The sequence below is a fragment of the Leuciscus leuciscus genome, assembly GCF_965113295.1.
Source record: "Leuciscus leuciscus genome assembly, chromosome: 2".
In the NCBI taxonomy this organism is placed as follows: domain Eukaryota; kingdom Metazoa; phylum Chordata; class Actinopteri; order Cypriniformes; family Leuciscidae; genus Leuciscus; species Leuciscus leuciscus.
The window spans coordinates 56,025,025-56,041,629 of NC_138726.1; the positions used below are offsets into that span (position 1 = coordinate 56,025,025).

The window sequence follows — 16,605 nt, forward strand, 5'->3', positions numbered from 1 at the left end:
TTTCTTTTCAGTTTTGTCATTATATCTCTGTTAGAAATTAAGAGTCCAACAAAAGTGCCTTTGGTCTTCGTCTTTAATCAGGCATACAGTATGGATGAACAATGAACCAGCGCTGGGAGACAATAGCTCAGCTCCCAAAACTCTAGATATGGAATATATAGTAAAAGTATAAGGGGAGTCTTACCACTTCAACCAATAGAACCATGCATTACATCATATCATATCATATATACGCTGTATAGCAAATCTATAAATGGTCAGTTTCCGGCTAGATATCCTTCTGTGCCTCGGAGTCCAGTAAGGCCTTCAGTGTATAACATAGGGAGATTTCACCAGCCGAACACTGGAGTCCACATTAATGAATAACAGATGTGGACACATTACATTCATACAAAGGAATCCTTATACTGCATGCATATCATATGCAAGCTTTTGAACTAAGCTGAGATTACAGATAGTTAAACTACAATGTCCCTTTGACCTGTCTCCTAATTTTTAATAATTCTTCTCCCTCTTTTTTAAGTATAGTCAGTACTTGTTATTCTTCCTTTTCTATTTTCCCCTGTTTACTCCTACCTTTGACCTTTTTTTTTTTATTTTTTTTTTTTTATGATTCAGTGTCTCTGCACATAGCCACATCAAATGTTCCCTCAGCTGGTCATTTTGTTTTTAGGCTTCTTTCCCCATTTTTGGAGGGTTGTCCTATAGTATCTCTGGTTATTCTACAGGTATTGATGCCATTATAATCTTAATTATCAGTGTGTTTCAAACCTTTTAAGTATACCTTACTAACCCCAGCTTGCATCTATTTCGCATCTAACTAGTTTTCAGCAAGATGGTCAGACATTTATTAAGATATTTGATTAGTCTTTCTCAGGTATTTTAAAAATGCAGTTCCTCTATTACAGGTCCACTGGTGGGGATGACAGTTACAAATAAAATCACACACAAAAAAAAGCTCCTCCTTTCTGCCTCTCTTTCTCATATCACAGTCACCGTTTACTTTAGCTATATGAGAGAGAAACAAGTGTTCTTTCAAAATTTCTAGTTTCTCTTTATAAATGAATATCGTTCTTTTTCAAATAGTCCTAATCTGTGCATTTGACACGCACACACTTTTACTCGTTATTTTTTCTTGTAACAATGAAGAGACCAAGCCGAATTATTGTTCAGGAAATAGGCTGTTTTAATTCCTCCAATTCCTCTTTAGTGCAGGTTTCTAATTTTAATGGCTCAAATAAATCAAAATGTTTCTTTCTTTTTTGTTTAAGGGTGCTTTCACATCTGTAGTTCGGTTCATTTGGTCCGGACTAAGGGCGAAAAATGAAACATTGTAGCATTTTTCAGGCGTTTTGGTTCCTTTTCACACCACACTGATCACTCTGGTCCGAATCAGTTTATGAGTTGATAAAACGAACCAAAATGTAGACACGTGACAGCATCCAACCAGAAGAAACTTTATCGCATCCTAGCCTTTTATACATTTTTCTTAAACCCAATTTCATGCTCTATTCCAGAATTTATCAAGCGCTTTCTTTTTTATCTAGGCTAACTGAAGTACTTCTTGCGTTTAAGCACTTCTTGCTTTATTTTGCACTTCTTGCTTTATTGTAGGCCTACTTACGCATGCGCTCCTTCTTGAGACCTGGAAATTACCCTCCTTTTGATTCCTTATCAATTTTAGGTTATTTTTGGTGGGGGTTTTTATTTAACACCGTTACCAACCAGGCGCTAGCTTACCAGGAGCCACACAAAACAAATATAAGCAAAAAGTTGCTTACCTTTTTTTATGGCGCGCCTTTGTTTTGTGAGGCCTCTGCCAGCACGCCGTCCCCGGTCACTCCTCGACCCCTTCGCCACTCCTGGCTTCGCTCGCCAATTATGTTGTAGCGAATTTAAAGTCCTCAAATCGGGTCTCAAAGAAATCTCTCAAGAGTCGAAGTTTCAGGTTTCAGAAGAATTAACATTATTGACAAGCAATAAAGTGAGATGCAGCTGTTCATCTGATCTGCAATGGTCGAACTTAAGGTCTTATAGGGCCTACCTTTTCTTTTCACTAGGTAGCCAATCAGCTATCTTTCTCTTTTTGCTCTGCCTCGAGATCTCGCTACCGGTAGAATCATCTTTTCCCAGAGACATCTTTTTATTGGTGGAAAAATCTTTGGCCACACCCATTTAAAAAAAATAAACAAATAAATCTCAGGTCACATGATTCTCTGCACCTGCATCAAAGTTCACATCTTTAGCAGCCTATGAAGCAGTAAGCCAGCTCTCAGATTTCATCAAAAATATCTTAATTTGTGTTCCAAAGATGAACGAAAGCAGGGATAGGCAACTCCAGTCCTGGAGGGCCATTGTCCTGCAGAGTTTAGCTCCAACCCTAATTAAACACACCTGAACAAGGCAATCAGTGTTTTCAGGATTACTAGATAGATACAGGCAGGTGAGTTTTTATCAGGGCTGAAGCTAAACTCTGCAGGACAGTGGCCCGCCAGGACCGGAGTTGCCTATCCCTGCCTTACAGGGTTGGAACATCACGAGGGTGAGTAATTACTGACAGAATTTTTGGGTGAACTTACCCTTTAACTGAACTGGGTTTGGTTCATTTAAGTGTTGTATATGTGAAACACACCAAGTGTCCAAATTCTTTTTGCAGCCACTATAAAGTCACAATGAAGTTGATGGTGCCGACATCAAACAGGAAGTGATGTCGTGTGTCTCAAACACTTTGACCTGCTTTGGTTTGGAGTTCTGAAGCTTGTTTTGTTCCAGTGAAGAATCAGTGATGGGAAACGTTAATGGTAACAGTTTATTTTAGGGTTCTTTTCTCACTGTTAACTAGTTATTGGCTGTTTATTAGTACTTATAAAGCACATATTAATGCCGTATTCTGCACGATCATATTCTACATCCCTTAATCCTATCGAACACCTAAACTTAAATGCTACAAAAACAACCTTAATAACTATTAATAAGCAGAAAAATAGGAGTTTATGGAGGCAAAAGGTGTAGTTAATAGTGAATGTTTTCCCCATACTGAACTTAATCATAATCATTTTTGCTTGTAAGGCGTGTATGCAAGTGTCTTAAAACACACAAAAAAATTTTTTTGATGTAATGTCATAGTGGCATGAAATAAGCATGATTCTTTGTTATTTATACACCTTTTTTTTTTGTAAAACATGAAAAAAGCGCAAACAAACAGGGGAACAGAGGGAAAGATACAACATTTATATGGAACATGATTAGTTGTATAGAAAAGCTAAATACAAGAGGAAGCAAAACAAATATGAAACTTCAGAAACAAACAGAAAACAACCAAAGAAGAGCAAAAGAGACAGAGATACAGAGATTCACTGATTGATCACATTGATGACGAGATTAACATCATATGTTGTGAAGCTCAGTGGTTCAAACTGCTGCTTTATTGTTGAGCATCAGTGAATCCTTCAGTGAATCGACTCTCATATCAGTTCACGAGTCATGTGACGTCATTGTGTGTGATGATGTTAAAGGGATAGTTCACCCAAAAATGAAGTTTCTGTCAGCAATTACTCACTCTCATGCCGTTCCAAACCTGTAAGATCACTGTGTGTGATGTAAATGCTGGACAATAATCCATCAGTTCTCCTGAATGAGCATCAAAACAGAAAAACACTTTCAGTTCATGTAGAATAAACTCTAGACATGTTTCAGTGTGTGATTTACATTGTGTTGAATGAATGGAAAAGCTTCATATCTGTTTCTTCTGCTTTTAGTGCTGATGTCCCTCGTTCACTCTGGACTCAGTCAAGGTACTGAAGTACTGCAGTAAATTATTATTAATTTTGAACTAATGTGAATTGTGTATTTTTGTAGTGTGCATTGTGAATGAAAATTAGAAAATTATCTAGTTTAACTGTAATGTAAATAACATTAATAGGAATATTAATTTCATGGTATCATAACTTGACTAGTCTTATTGAAAATGTATTTAACTTGTGTACAGTAAATATTGTAAATGTTGGACAAGCTGCAATTTGAACATGCTTGATTAATTCAAAGATCATACATGTGGACTAAATATAAATATTTTATTTAGTTTTAACAATACATTTATTTATTTATTTATAATGTAATCATCAACACAAGCAAACTAAATTTTTTTCATGTTCATGACAGTGTTCTTGATTCTGCAATACTTTTTTTAACACTCACTTTTTTTTAACAGTCACTCTCACATGTGAGATACAGAGAGAAGACATTCAGTGGAGATACAGCTGGATTAAAGATGGTTCAGTCATCTCACACACTAAGAGAGTCCTCAACATCAACATCATATCTGTGTCTGATGGTGGTGAATACAGCTGTGAAGCAACGAGATCAGACATCAGTGATGGTGTTACAGTGACTGAATCAGGTGAGTGTTCATATTCAACTGTGTTGCTCATTTAAAATCCATATTTGTGGTTCAGAGCTTTTCTTATATTCTTCTGTATCAGCCACATCTGTTCTTAAGACAACTGAAGCAATTCACTTCAGTCATTATTCTCTCAGATGCAGAACTGCTTACTGAATAAAGCTCAGGATCTGTTTTCTGCTTATTTCTTTAAAGCCCCATTATGCTTTTTCAATTATACCTGTCATGCAGTGATGTTGCTGTTTTTGAATGTAAAAGGTCTGCAAAATTGTAAAGACCAAAGTGCAGATAAATAAACTTATTGTCTCCTAAAGGAATAGATTCTGAACTGCAGAAACGAGTCGTCAGTGTTTCCAGTCTCTCTTCCGTAACTTACAAAGTAACTCATTTGCATAATACCAGACTATGATCTTCATTATCTGCCCGTGAACAAAGTCTGATTTGACACTCAAACACTTTAGGTCAGGGGTCAGGAACCTTTTTGACTAAAGAGACATTTTTATTCTACTTTGCTAGAACCGCATCATAGCTCATTACCATAAAGTTGACCTGACTTCACCTCTCCTCGACGCTCACACCGTCCAAGACGCGCCACCAGCTCTAAAAGACCCTAATCTGAATAAAATACAAAAACTTTTAAAGACAATTTCAATAAACATTTTATAGAAAAACACTATTGTTTTACAGATATATCCTGGATTATTGTGATCAAACATTCTCTGTAATATGTAATGGTCTTGCAGTTAACCATTAGCTAGCAATAGCATAGCACACATGCATGAGCTAATGTATTTATCACTGCAACAACACAGTTACTGCGTTTAAAGCAATGCCACATATCATCAGTGTTTGTTGGTCTTCTCCTGACTGAAGCACAGGCTCTACTCTTCAGCACAATACATTATTCATTCACAAAGAAAATGTATGTTCTTAAAGGTTAGAGTTTTCGAGATTATTTTTTATTCCTGTTTTAGTCAACTTTAGCATGGGTGTGTTCAACTGGCCCTGAATAGGTTTACTAGACTCTCTTCAGCACAACGGTGACCCACAAAACTCACACAACAGAAACACTTTAAATCCCAACAGAACTTTAAACACTAACAGATCTCTCAAGATCTCAGCGTCTTCACTTATTACAATCCAGTTTGATTATTTCTTTCAAACAAAAGTTCTTGTTGAATTTACACAAGTTTAGTTGTTGATGTTTTATTGAAAAAAAATAAAGATGTTACCGTTATGGTGATCAGTGTTTGCTTTAGTTGGTCTCTTGACTTTTTTAACATACATTTTTTTCTGGCTGCTTCAACTTTGAGTTTCTAAAGCACATTTGTTATGGCAAAAATTACAAGAGAAAATCTGAACAGATGATAGACATGCAGTGGTCTGATTCACTGATCTCGTCCTATTATATTGTTTTATTATGAAAGTTATTAATTCCACATTGCTTATATAGCTCTAGAATATTACTGCTTAATTTCCTGCAGTGCTTTGATATTTTGAAATATTTTATTACACTGAAACAGTCGAAGCAAATCCAAATCCTGTCTCCACAGTGACCCCTAGTGGTCAGAACAGTGTAAATGCAACACAAACCCAGGCCAAACATGCATAAAAACATGTTTTGTTTTATTTTATTTATTTATTTACATATATCTCATGTAATCACTCAATCAGTGTTTCAGTGAAGGAAAGACATTAGTAAAACAGCTTGTAGACAATATGCCACGTAGACATTTACCTCAGGCAAGTCCATCAGTGTCCACAGCTTGTTAGTCAGCAGAGAAATGATCTCTTTCACTAAATATATGCACTATATTATACATTCATTTTATTTTACTTAACCTGTTAGTGATGTCTTCATTATTTAATGTAGCCTATGCTTAAAATATCTGTCATGAAAATGACAGCCACTGTAAATTATTATTTTAACAATGAATTGGAGTAATTAGATTTAGAAGTTAATGCAAAAAACTGCCTTATGTGCAGCTTATATGTTTGAATACAATGTGTTATTTGAGTGTTGATTATATATATATATATATATATATATATATATATATATATATATATATATATATATATATATATATATATATATATATGTGATAATATAATATAATAAAAGCAACTGAATTTAGGCTCTGCTGTCACCCTTTAATATTATAGTAATGTGCAAGTAAGGGCTCCTGATTGTTTACAGCATTAGCATATATATATATATATATATATATATATATATATCCTTAAGATACTTTTAATTATGACTGAATTCATTTAAAGACAGAGACACAATTTGTTTAGTAAACCACTGTTTAATAAAAAAAATAATATAACAATTGTTTAGTTTTCTCCCCCCTTAACCGAACCGTGATATCAAAACCAAGGTAAGTACCGAACCGCCAGTTTTACAATCACACCCCTAATGATGTTATATCATCACCAGTTAATATTGATGTATTATGTCGTAGAATAAAATGTGAAAATGTCTTGACCTTATTTCAGCCATTTAACAACAAAACAAAAACAAAAAACATTACAAAAAACGTTGACTTCGGGATGATGAAAGTTGTGCTAAAATGCAGCTCGCTTCAGTGTTTTGGCCTATAAGTGATGTCATACCTGCACCTCTATAGTGTCAGCTGTCCCTTTGCACCATCTGGTGGTGATTTTACAAATTATTATCAACATTGTTTTTGTAATTTTACATACATTTCTATGTTATTTAAGACAACAGAAAAATACTGTATGAATAATAGTAAATTTTCTGTATAAAAATGAGAATGAATGTGATTTGTCATTAATGGTATAACGGGCTCCAGTAAGAGCTGTGTGTGTAAACCTCACTCTCCTGATCTGAAGAGCTGCGCTAGCTACTGACAGTCGAGGCCGCGGTGTTAGCGCGCAGCCTCACTCGGCGGAGACTAAAAGTTACAATTGTTGTAAAAGTTACAAATGCTAGAAACCACATATAATAAAGACAAGTTTTGAAAATATGCAACCGTGTAAAAGTAGCTCAATTCCAAGGAAGAAAACGTGGATTTGGCAACTCTTCATGCAGCGGTGGCTCTGTGTGCTAGAAGCAGGGATGGGCATAAATACATGGAAATGTATTTAAAATACAAATACAAAATACTGTGTGAAAAAATTTATTTAAATACAAATACAAAATACTGTGTGATTTTTTTTTATTTAAATACAAATACAGTATTTTGTATTTTGAAAATACACAAAATACATGTGAAATTGGCCATCCAGTGCAGGCATAGGTCACAGTGAATGAAGAAACTACACAGGCCTACTGACTTATCATTCCTAACCTCATCTCTTTCTTTCTTTCTTTCTTTCTTTCTTTCTTTCTTTCTTTCTTTCTTTCTTTCTTTCTTTCTTTCTTTCTTTCTTTCTGGCAATTACAAACAAACTTATGCAAAATAGCAGCCATTTATATACTCATTTCTGGTTACAATGTAGTATATTACTTGTGGTGAACACTATTAAAAAATTCATACTATATGTAAAACTGTGGGAACCTTTTCTGCTATCTAGCGAAGAATATGAATGGGCGATATAACCAAAATGTCAATTTTACTTAAAGGATAATTCAGGTATTTAGCACTTTGAGTCTCTTTTCTGGTTTGTTTTGGATGAACTAGAGTGGTGGACACAGAGATGTTGACGATGGGTCCTGTCTCGACTTTCTGACTCGTCTAGAATCGCCTTTGACTGCTTCAGAGTGGCTGTCTATGGCCATGCATGAACATGTCCTTAAAACAACCCTTAACATTCGTTTTAAAAACTGTGCAACTCACCGAGTGGTTAGTGGTGTTCGTTGATGATTAAAAACAAATATATCGGCGCAATGTATGATTTCAATCCCTGGTATTTGCTATAGTGGAACTATTTTTTCAGATACCTCACAACCGTGTATAAACTTCCGCTCGATATTTGAGTCTGAAGCGCAGTAATATCAACGAGCAATGAGTCCTCCAACAGAAATCAATGGGATTTTACAAAATGCCAAATAAAACACGACAGAAACTGTATTTCGCTACGCTACTTGTTTTTAATCATCAACGAACACCACTAACCACTCGGTGAGTTGCACAGTTTTGAAAACGAACGTTAAGGGTTGTTTTAAGGACATGTTCGTGCATGCCCGTAGTCAGCCACTCTGAAGCGGTCCAAGGCGATTCTAAACCAGTCAAAACGTCGAGACAGGACCCATCGTCAACATTTCTGTGTCCACCACTCTAGTTCATCCATAACAAACCAGAAAAGAGACTCAAAGTGCTAAATACCGGAATTATCCTTTAACAGTAACAATATCATGGTTTCACAATTCTCAATATCTGTTTTGATTCCACAGCATAAACTGAATTTCAAACTCTTTTTTTTTTTTTTTTTTGCAGTTAGTCCAATGCTTTTTAAGTAATTTTAGTAATTTTTTAAGTTTATTTCATGTAAAGTTTATTTGTTTCTTTAAGTTTATTAAAATTAGAAAGTGTATCTTAAATTTAAAATTAGAATTAATTTAGATTCATTTGACAATATTTACCCCTTTTTTATTATAATTTTTTATGTACAATAAAACTAAAAGCTGAAGATGTTTGTGATGGATCATTCATCAGTGCTTCTTTTTCCACTCCAACGTTCCAGTAATTCCTGCCCACTAAAAGCTGCACGGATATTTGCTTACCCCACAAAAAGGCCTATGTACATGATGAAGAAAAAGTTCCATCAATTCACACTTTATATCATCGCTATGATAGTGTCATATCACCCAGCCCTAACATGCAGTGATGCTTTAAACACATTTGACAAGCTAGTTGATAAAAATCAACAACCGGTCAAGACTGATTGGCTAACGCTATTTTCCCTCTTGTCTGTGCTCTTTTACTCTTTCATGTTAACTGAAGTGAATAATGCACTATTTTAACTTTAATCCACAAGTAGAATTGATCATGACATTCTCCCCTTATTCCCAAAAAATAAAAATAATTTAAAAAAACGCTGAGCAAGTGAATGTCTGAACTAGTTGATGCACACAATCAGTACACTGATAAAGAGGTTGACTGTCAAAAAGTATTTTATGTATTTTGAAAATACAAAAATACTCATCTTAAATGTATTTAAATACAAATTACATTAGATTTTTTCCAAAGGCTTTAAAATACAAAATACAAAATAGTATTTTGTATTTCAAATACGTATTTTAAATACATGTATCTGAAATACTGCCCATCCCTGGCTAGAAGAGACTATATCCTTGCACTGGGTGGGAATTCCTTCAGTTCGAATATTTAAAATCTTCATATTTGTTATTTAAATTTCTGCATATTTCAACAAAGAATGTATGATTATATGATTTTATGATACAATATTAGGAGAAGAAATTCGTTACGAAACATCAAACGCAGCAGAACTGCTTCGACGAGCAGAACTTTTGATTCTTTTCTATTTTTTTCCACAAAATAGTTCTTTCAGATTCATGAGAAAACATTAAGAAACGTACAATTTGCCCCTCATTCAAGTCAACTGCTTGGTTCATGCAGAGTAACTGGAGAGTTAAAGGGATAGTTCACCCATGATTTACTCCATCTTACTCTTCTATTGACTTAAGCCATCCTAGGTGTATATGACGTTCTTCATTCAGACGAATACAATCAGACTTATATTAAAAAATGTCCTGGCTCTTAAGCTTTATAATGGCAGTGAATGGACACACAATCCACTTTTTGAAGTCCATACAAGTGCATCATATCCATCATTAAAGAGCTCCACAGACTCTGACGGGTTAATAAAGGCCTTCTGAAGTGAAGCCATGCGTTCGTGTAAGAAAAATGTCCATATTTAATACTTTGTCGACTAAAATAACTATGGCAGACGGCCGTACACAAGTCGACTTACACCAGAAGAGTAACACTTGACGATGTATGACGTAGATGTAGGAGTAGCGTAAGCTTTGAGTTAAAGTTCAGTTGTTACTCTTCTGGCGTAAATCGATGCGTACGGCCGTCTGCCGGAAGCTAGTTCATTTTGTCGATAAAGTTTTAAATAATTTGTGACCTTACATGCATGTAAACCTGTGTAGGGAGACTCCAAAACAAAATTAGGAACCTTAAAAATAGCATAATGGGGCACTTTCAGAGGTGTAAAGTCCTGCCATATGTTTATTCCACCCATGAACTCAGCCAGCAGATTTCACTATTTAGTTCTAGAAAAACTGTGTTAATTAGCAAATCCAGATGATTGGAAAAAAATACTGAGGAGGACTTTTACTTTCTGAACCTGGACTTTACACATCTGGGTATCTTAGTGTGAAACAGGACACATGCTATGATTCAAAGGTTTTCTTCATGTTTTTCATGTGCAGATGTTAGTACAGTAGACTACAGGTTTTTACCAATATTTTTTTTTGTTTTTTGTCAAAAACACAAACTAGGTCTTTAATATCATGATGTTTTTCACATAAGGACATTTTGAGCTCATAACACACATCATAACACACATTTTCAATGTTTACTTCTGTTTCTCAGTGAAACCTGTAGTGACGGTGAAGCCAGACCAGCCTGTGTTCAGAGGAGAGAGAGTCACGCTCACATGTGACATACAGAGAGGAGAACACATTCAGTGGAGATACAGCTGGTTTAGAGAAGGTTCAATCATTCCAGACATCACTGAGGGAGTCTACAACATCACATCTGTGTCTGATGGTGATAAATACAGATGTGAAGCAACGGGATCAGACATCAGTGCTGGTGTTACACTGACTGTATCAGGTGAGTGTTCATATTCACTTCTGTTTTAATCTGTTGAGTTTATGTGGTTCAACACTTTTCTTATATTCTTCTGAATCAGCCAAGAGGACTGAAGTAATTCACCTTTAGTCATTATTCTGTCAGATGCACAACGACATAAAGTGTATCTTTATAAGACAGATAATGTGTTATCAGTGATTTTGAGAGTTAAAACTGTATTTCATAACTGAACTGTGTGTGTGTGTGTGTGTGTGTGTGTGTGTGTGTGTGTGTGTGTGTGTGTGTGTGTGTGTGTGTGTGTGTGTGTGTGTGTGAGAGACGTGTGAGTGACAGAGAGACGGAGGGAGAGCAGGGAAAGGAAATGCAGCTGAACGAATACACTGCGTATTTTAAATAGCGTTAAAAAAAAATTATTTAAAGAAACGCAATATGTGGCGGCCGGTGTTGATTCTGTGGCGCACCGCCAATAATTAGTCTGTGTGGGAAACACTGGATTATTCAGGGTTTATTCTGACTCTGATGAACGCAGGGGCTTTAATGCACTTTGTCACTGTTTCTGAAATAAAACTTCATTCAGATCAGATCATTAAGATCTTCAGCGTCCTCATAATTTTATTCTTACAACAGTTTTGTAAAACATTTACAAAATGTAATTATTTTACATTGCCCTGAAAGAGATGTTTGAGTCATTTTGTGTTTCTGTCTTTCTTCTCAGATTCACCCACATCCACAGTGACTGTGACACCAGACAGTCCTGTATTCACTGGAGAAACAGTCAATCTGCAGTGTGTGATAAAGTCTGATCACAGTGACTGGAGATATGAGTGGTATAAAGACAGTGTAATATTACAGACGTCTGATTATCGTTACACTGTAAACAGAGACACTCTCACTATCAGAGGAGCTACTGAGTCTGATCAGGGTCAGTACTGGTGTAAAGGACAGAGAGATGGAAGACCAAACTCATCAACATCAAGATCTGCTGTTTCTCTCTCTGTGAAGGGTGAGTTCAACATCATTGTCCTCATAAACTTATTCTATGATCACATATACAATCAAGAGACTGTTCAGATTGAACTACTGTCTAACTTAATACAGCTTTGTGTCAGGGTTCTGCCCTGCCAGCCTTGTCTTTGTTTGAACACATGGCTCTGTCTTTGTTTGTGTTTGCCATGTGCTCCTCTTGTCCCGCCTCCTTGTTTAGTCCTCATCCAGTAGTTTTTACTAATTGTGCTCACCTGATCCTCATGTGCTCTGGTCCCTTTATATTGTGCCTCTTTCCCTCATGTCTTTGCTGGTTTGATTTATGTGTTGTGTTCATTCATTCATTCATTCATTCATTCATTGATTGTGTGCATGCATTGTCGCTTCTTGTCAGTCAGTAAAGTGTTCAGACTGCAGACTAAGCAACGATTGTATTTAATTGTGCAGTACAATCATAACATAGTACAGACATGATCTTAATTCCATAATATCCTTAAACATAACTATATTGCTGGCCATAAACTGACAAAGTGCTCGTCCGGCGTGCGATACCTCGAGTTGTCATAGACGCGACGCGGTGCTGCGCTTCTCGTACGGTGTGCGACCCCCTTTAAATTATTGGCAGCATAAAAAAAAGAAACGATGTGACAATACAAGAAGTTACCGGTAATATCCATCGAGCCTATGAACTAGTTGCCAGAAACACATCAACAAGAAAGAATGAAGGCTACCCTGTAAAACAACTGCAATCATGTGATACAAAAGGACCCTATTCATCACTATCATCATCACCGCAATCCTCAACTACAAGTTCATTGGCGAATTCCTCCTCCTCGTCGCTCTCCTCCACTTCTCCCTCTCTGGCCTCTGCTAACTCTGCCTGCCTTGCTTGTGCTAACAGCTCCCACCCAGATGCGCAGGGCTCTCTTGCGTGCGCAATCTGCTCCATAGAACTGGCGATCTGATGGGTTTAGAAGATTAAATACAACCCGAAACTAAAAAACAGACCGGGCCTCTTTTTGAGACCGGCCTTTATTTATCCAAACCTGTAGCCAAACCAGGCGTGTAAAAGAGACAGGCGTCTATTTGGGACTCGGCTATTATTTGAAGTTTTACGGTAATATCAAAATCCTCATTCAACCCTGATGGTGACAAAGTATTTAAGGTATACACAGTGGTGTAGTGGTAAAAAAAGAGGTGGGTAAACTATAAATTCTGGTGGACCACGACGTGGTCACGGGGTAAGGTGGGCCACTGCCTACCGGTGTATGTGTATCCTGATGACATCGCTATAGGCTATCATTTGATGGTACTACCAAGGGTATTACTAGTTGTTCCCTCATTATAGGTCACACAATCACTATTCAATTCATACATTCATTTAAGTTCTTGTTAAAGAGACTCAAAAAGGAAAAATATGGCTGAAATCTATAAACTTTACTAAATGACAAAACAGAGAGAACAAAAATATTTAAGAGAGATCGAGAGGGAGGCTTATATCCAGGGCTTCCAATGCAATGCACTTGTGCATAATGATTAGGGATTTGGGATTATTTTCATAGTCGATTAATCTGTTGAATATTTCCTCGATTAATTGATTAGTTGTTTGTTCTATCAGAAAAATGTGGATCAGTGTTCAGGCTTTAACCTGGTGCAGGCTTGATTCCCTTTGAATCTCTTGTACAGTTGGGTTTTGACATGCTTCCCACATTAAACCAGCTGCCTGTAATGAATAAAAAAAATCACTTTCTTTTGCATCGTTTTAATGATTTCCTGTTGCGGCTGCGATCAAGTTTCATTCTCGCGCAGCTTGTTTAGTAACTTCACGAGCGTGTGTTTTCTGCTACGTGTGTGCGCCGTTCTCTTTGTTCCGTGTGTGTGTGTGTGTGTGTGTGTGTGTGTGTGTGTGTGTGTGTGTGTGTGTGTGTGTGTGTGTGTCGGCGCGCTGCGCTCTCTGCTCAATGTTCTGCTCCGTGTTTGCGCTGCACGTTCTGCTCTGTCGTTAACGGCCCAAATGCTCGAATCATGTGCCGATCGGCAATCACGCACTGGAAAAGCAAAGTCCGCTCAAATAACGTGAAATTTAGAGGTGGATAAACGCAATGTAGAGGTGGATAAACACACTTTGGAGGTGGGCAAACGCTATTTCCGAATTTTGGGAGGTGCGTAAACGGCGTTTACGTGCGATTAGCCTCCACTACATCCCTGGGTATACATCCAAAAACATTCCCTCTGTAATAATTTCTTCTCATAATGTCCTCCTCTAGAGTTTTATTTTATTTTATTATTATTATTTTTTACCTTCTCTATACCGACATATTGTAAAACACTGATATTATGACGTACTTGTCTAAAATGAGACGCTATAGGATTACTTCCTCTTGCTGGCTCCATTATGGCAGAAGAAGATTTTCCTTCTTTGAGTGCGACATTTGAATTCAGTGAAGCAGATTATTCTGAGATTCTGCTAAAAGACTCTTTTTTTTTGATGAAAATGATACTTCAAGCGTGATAGATGTCGAATCACTTATGGATAAACTTCAGCATCATCTTCAATGGGAAATCAAGCAATATTATCATGCAGTTACCCTGAGCGATTATCTCCACCAGAAAATTATACCAAGAGGTCTACGTCTGCCAAAAGTCTGGAGAACTCGGACTTCTGTACCCGCTGGTGTGAGATATTGAACAAATGCTCATTTGACTTGATGGCATTGGTGACCCTCAGGTGCTCTTCGGTCATTTCTGACTGGACATTTTTCTGTTTTGAATTTTTAAAAAATCACAGCTTCATCGGAATGTTACGAAACTTGGTGACTTTTATGGCATTAGGGTATGTGAACACACAAAATAATCTACAAATCGGCCACGATGCAGAAAAAAAGTGCTCAACAATGCAGGGGTGACACTCTAAAACATGAGTGCAAAACAGACACACACACACATACAAACACACTTTTATACACATACACACCAATGAATTGTGATTTAAAAATTAAATCACTGTTTCATCGGAATGTTACGAAACTTAGTGACTTTTATGGCATTAGGAATGTGAACACAAAAAAATTGAAGGCATGATTCAAGCAGGCTAAGTGGTCGTAGAAAAATGTGTCACACTTTTGCTCTTCGGAAATGACCGACCATAGGAACTGAATGGGAAATTAACAAAAACAGCTCCTCCAACACACGATTACTCTTCAAGACATTCAACTCTCTCCTCTGTCCACCTCCACCACCTCCCGCCTCCTCCTTAACTGCTGACGATTTTGCGACCTTCTTCACCAACAAAACAACAGCTATCAGCAGTCAGTTCTCAGCTCCACACACACAGGAACCCAGACCGACCCCTTCCACAGCCAATACCCCTCTGTCCTCCTTTTCTTCGCTAACCGAGGAAGAAGTATCTACACTTCTCCTCTCCAGTCACCCTACCACCTGCCCGCTTGACCCCATCCCCTCACACCTTCTACAAGCCATCTCTCCCACACTTCTACCATCACTCACACACATCATCAACTCATCCCTCCACACTGGCACCTTCCCTACAGCATTCAAGCAGGCTCGGGTTACTCCACTGCTCAAAAAACCAACGCTAAACACATCATTGGTAGAGAATTACAGACCTATCTCTCTCCTACCATTCATTGCGAAGACACTTGAAAGAGCTGTCTTCAACCAACTAACATCCTTCTTGTCTCTAAACAACCAGCTGGATGTCAACCAATCTGGCTTCAAGAAAGGACATTCAACTGAGACTGCATTACTGTCAGTCACAGAAGCCCTACGGATCGCAAAAGCTGCTTCCAAATCTTCAGTCCTCATTCTCCTGGATCTGTCTGCTGCCTTCGACACAGTGAATCATCAGATCCTTCTGTCCACCCTCTCATCACTGGGCATCACAGGAACTTCACTCCACTGGTTTGAGTCCTATCTCACAGGTAGGTCCTTCAAGGTCGCATGGAGAGGCGAGGTATCCAGAGCACATCAGCTGACCACAGGGGTTCCCCAGGGTTCAGTTCTTGGTCCCCTCCTCTTCTCCATCTACACCACATCACTGGGACACATCATACAGGCACACGGTTTTTCCTACCACTGCTATGCTGATGACACACAGCTCTTCCTCTCCTTTCAACCAGATGATCCCACAGTAGCTGCACGGGTCTCAAGCTGTCTGGCGGACATCTCCACATGGATGAAGGAACACCACCTGCAGCTCAACCTCGCAAAGACTGAGCTTCTCGTCCTCCCTGCCAATCCGTCTCTACAGCACGACTTCACCATCCAGCTAGAGTCATCATTAATCACCCCATCAAGATCGGTCAGAAATCTTGGAGTAACGTTTGATGACCAGCTGACCTTCACAGATCACATTTCAAAGACAGCTCGATCATGCAGGTTTGCACTGCACAACATCAGGAAGATCAGGCCTTTCCTAACTGAGCATGCAACACAACTTATCGTCCA

General features: G+C 37.7%; 1 protein-coding gene across 1 annotated transcript in view; it reads left to right on the top strand.

Annotated features, from left to right (window-relative positions):
- The window catches only part of LOC309493192 (obscurin-like), a 404,602-nt gene that overhangs the window by 8,166 nt on the left and 379,831 nt on the right, over window positions 1–16,605 (top strand). Inside the window, exons 2-5 of the mRNA XM_082162312.1 lie at window positions 3,759–3,794; window positions 4,211–4,399; window positions 10,933–11,175; window positions 11,870–12,157. Of these exons, the coding sequence (XP_082018438.1) occupies window positions 3,759–3,794; window positions 4,211–4,399; window positions 10,933–11,175; window positions 11,870–12,157 (756 nt within the window). The remainder of the gene's footprint in view (window positions 1–3,758; window positions 3,795–4,210; window positions 4,400–10,932; window positions 11,176–11,869; window positions 12,158–16,605) is intronic.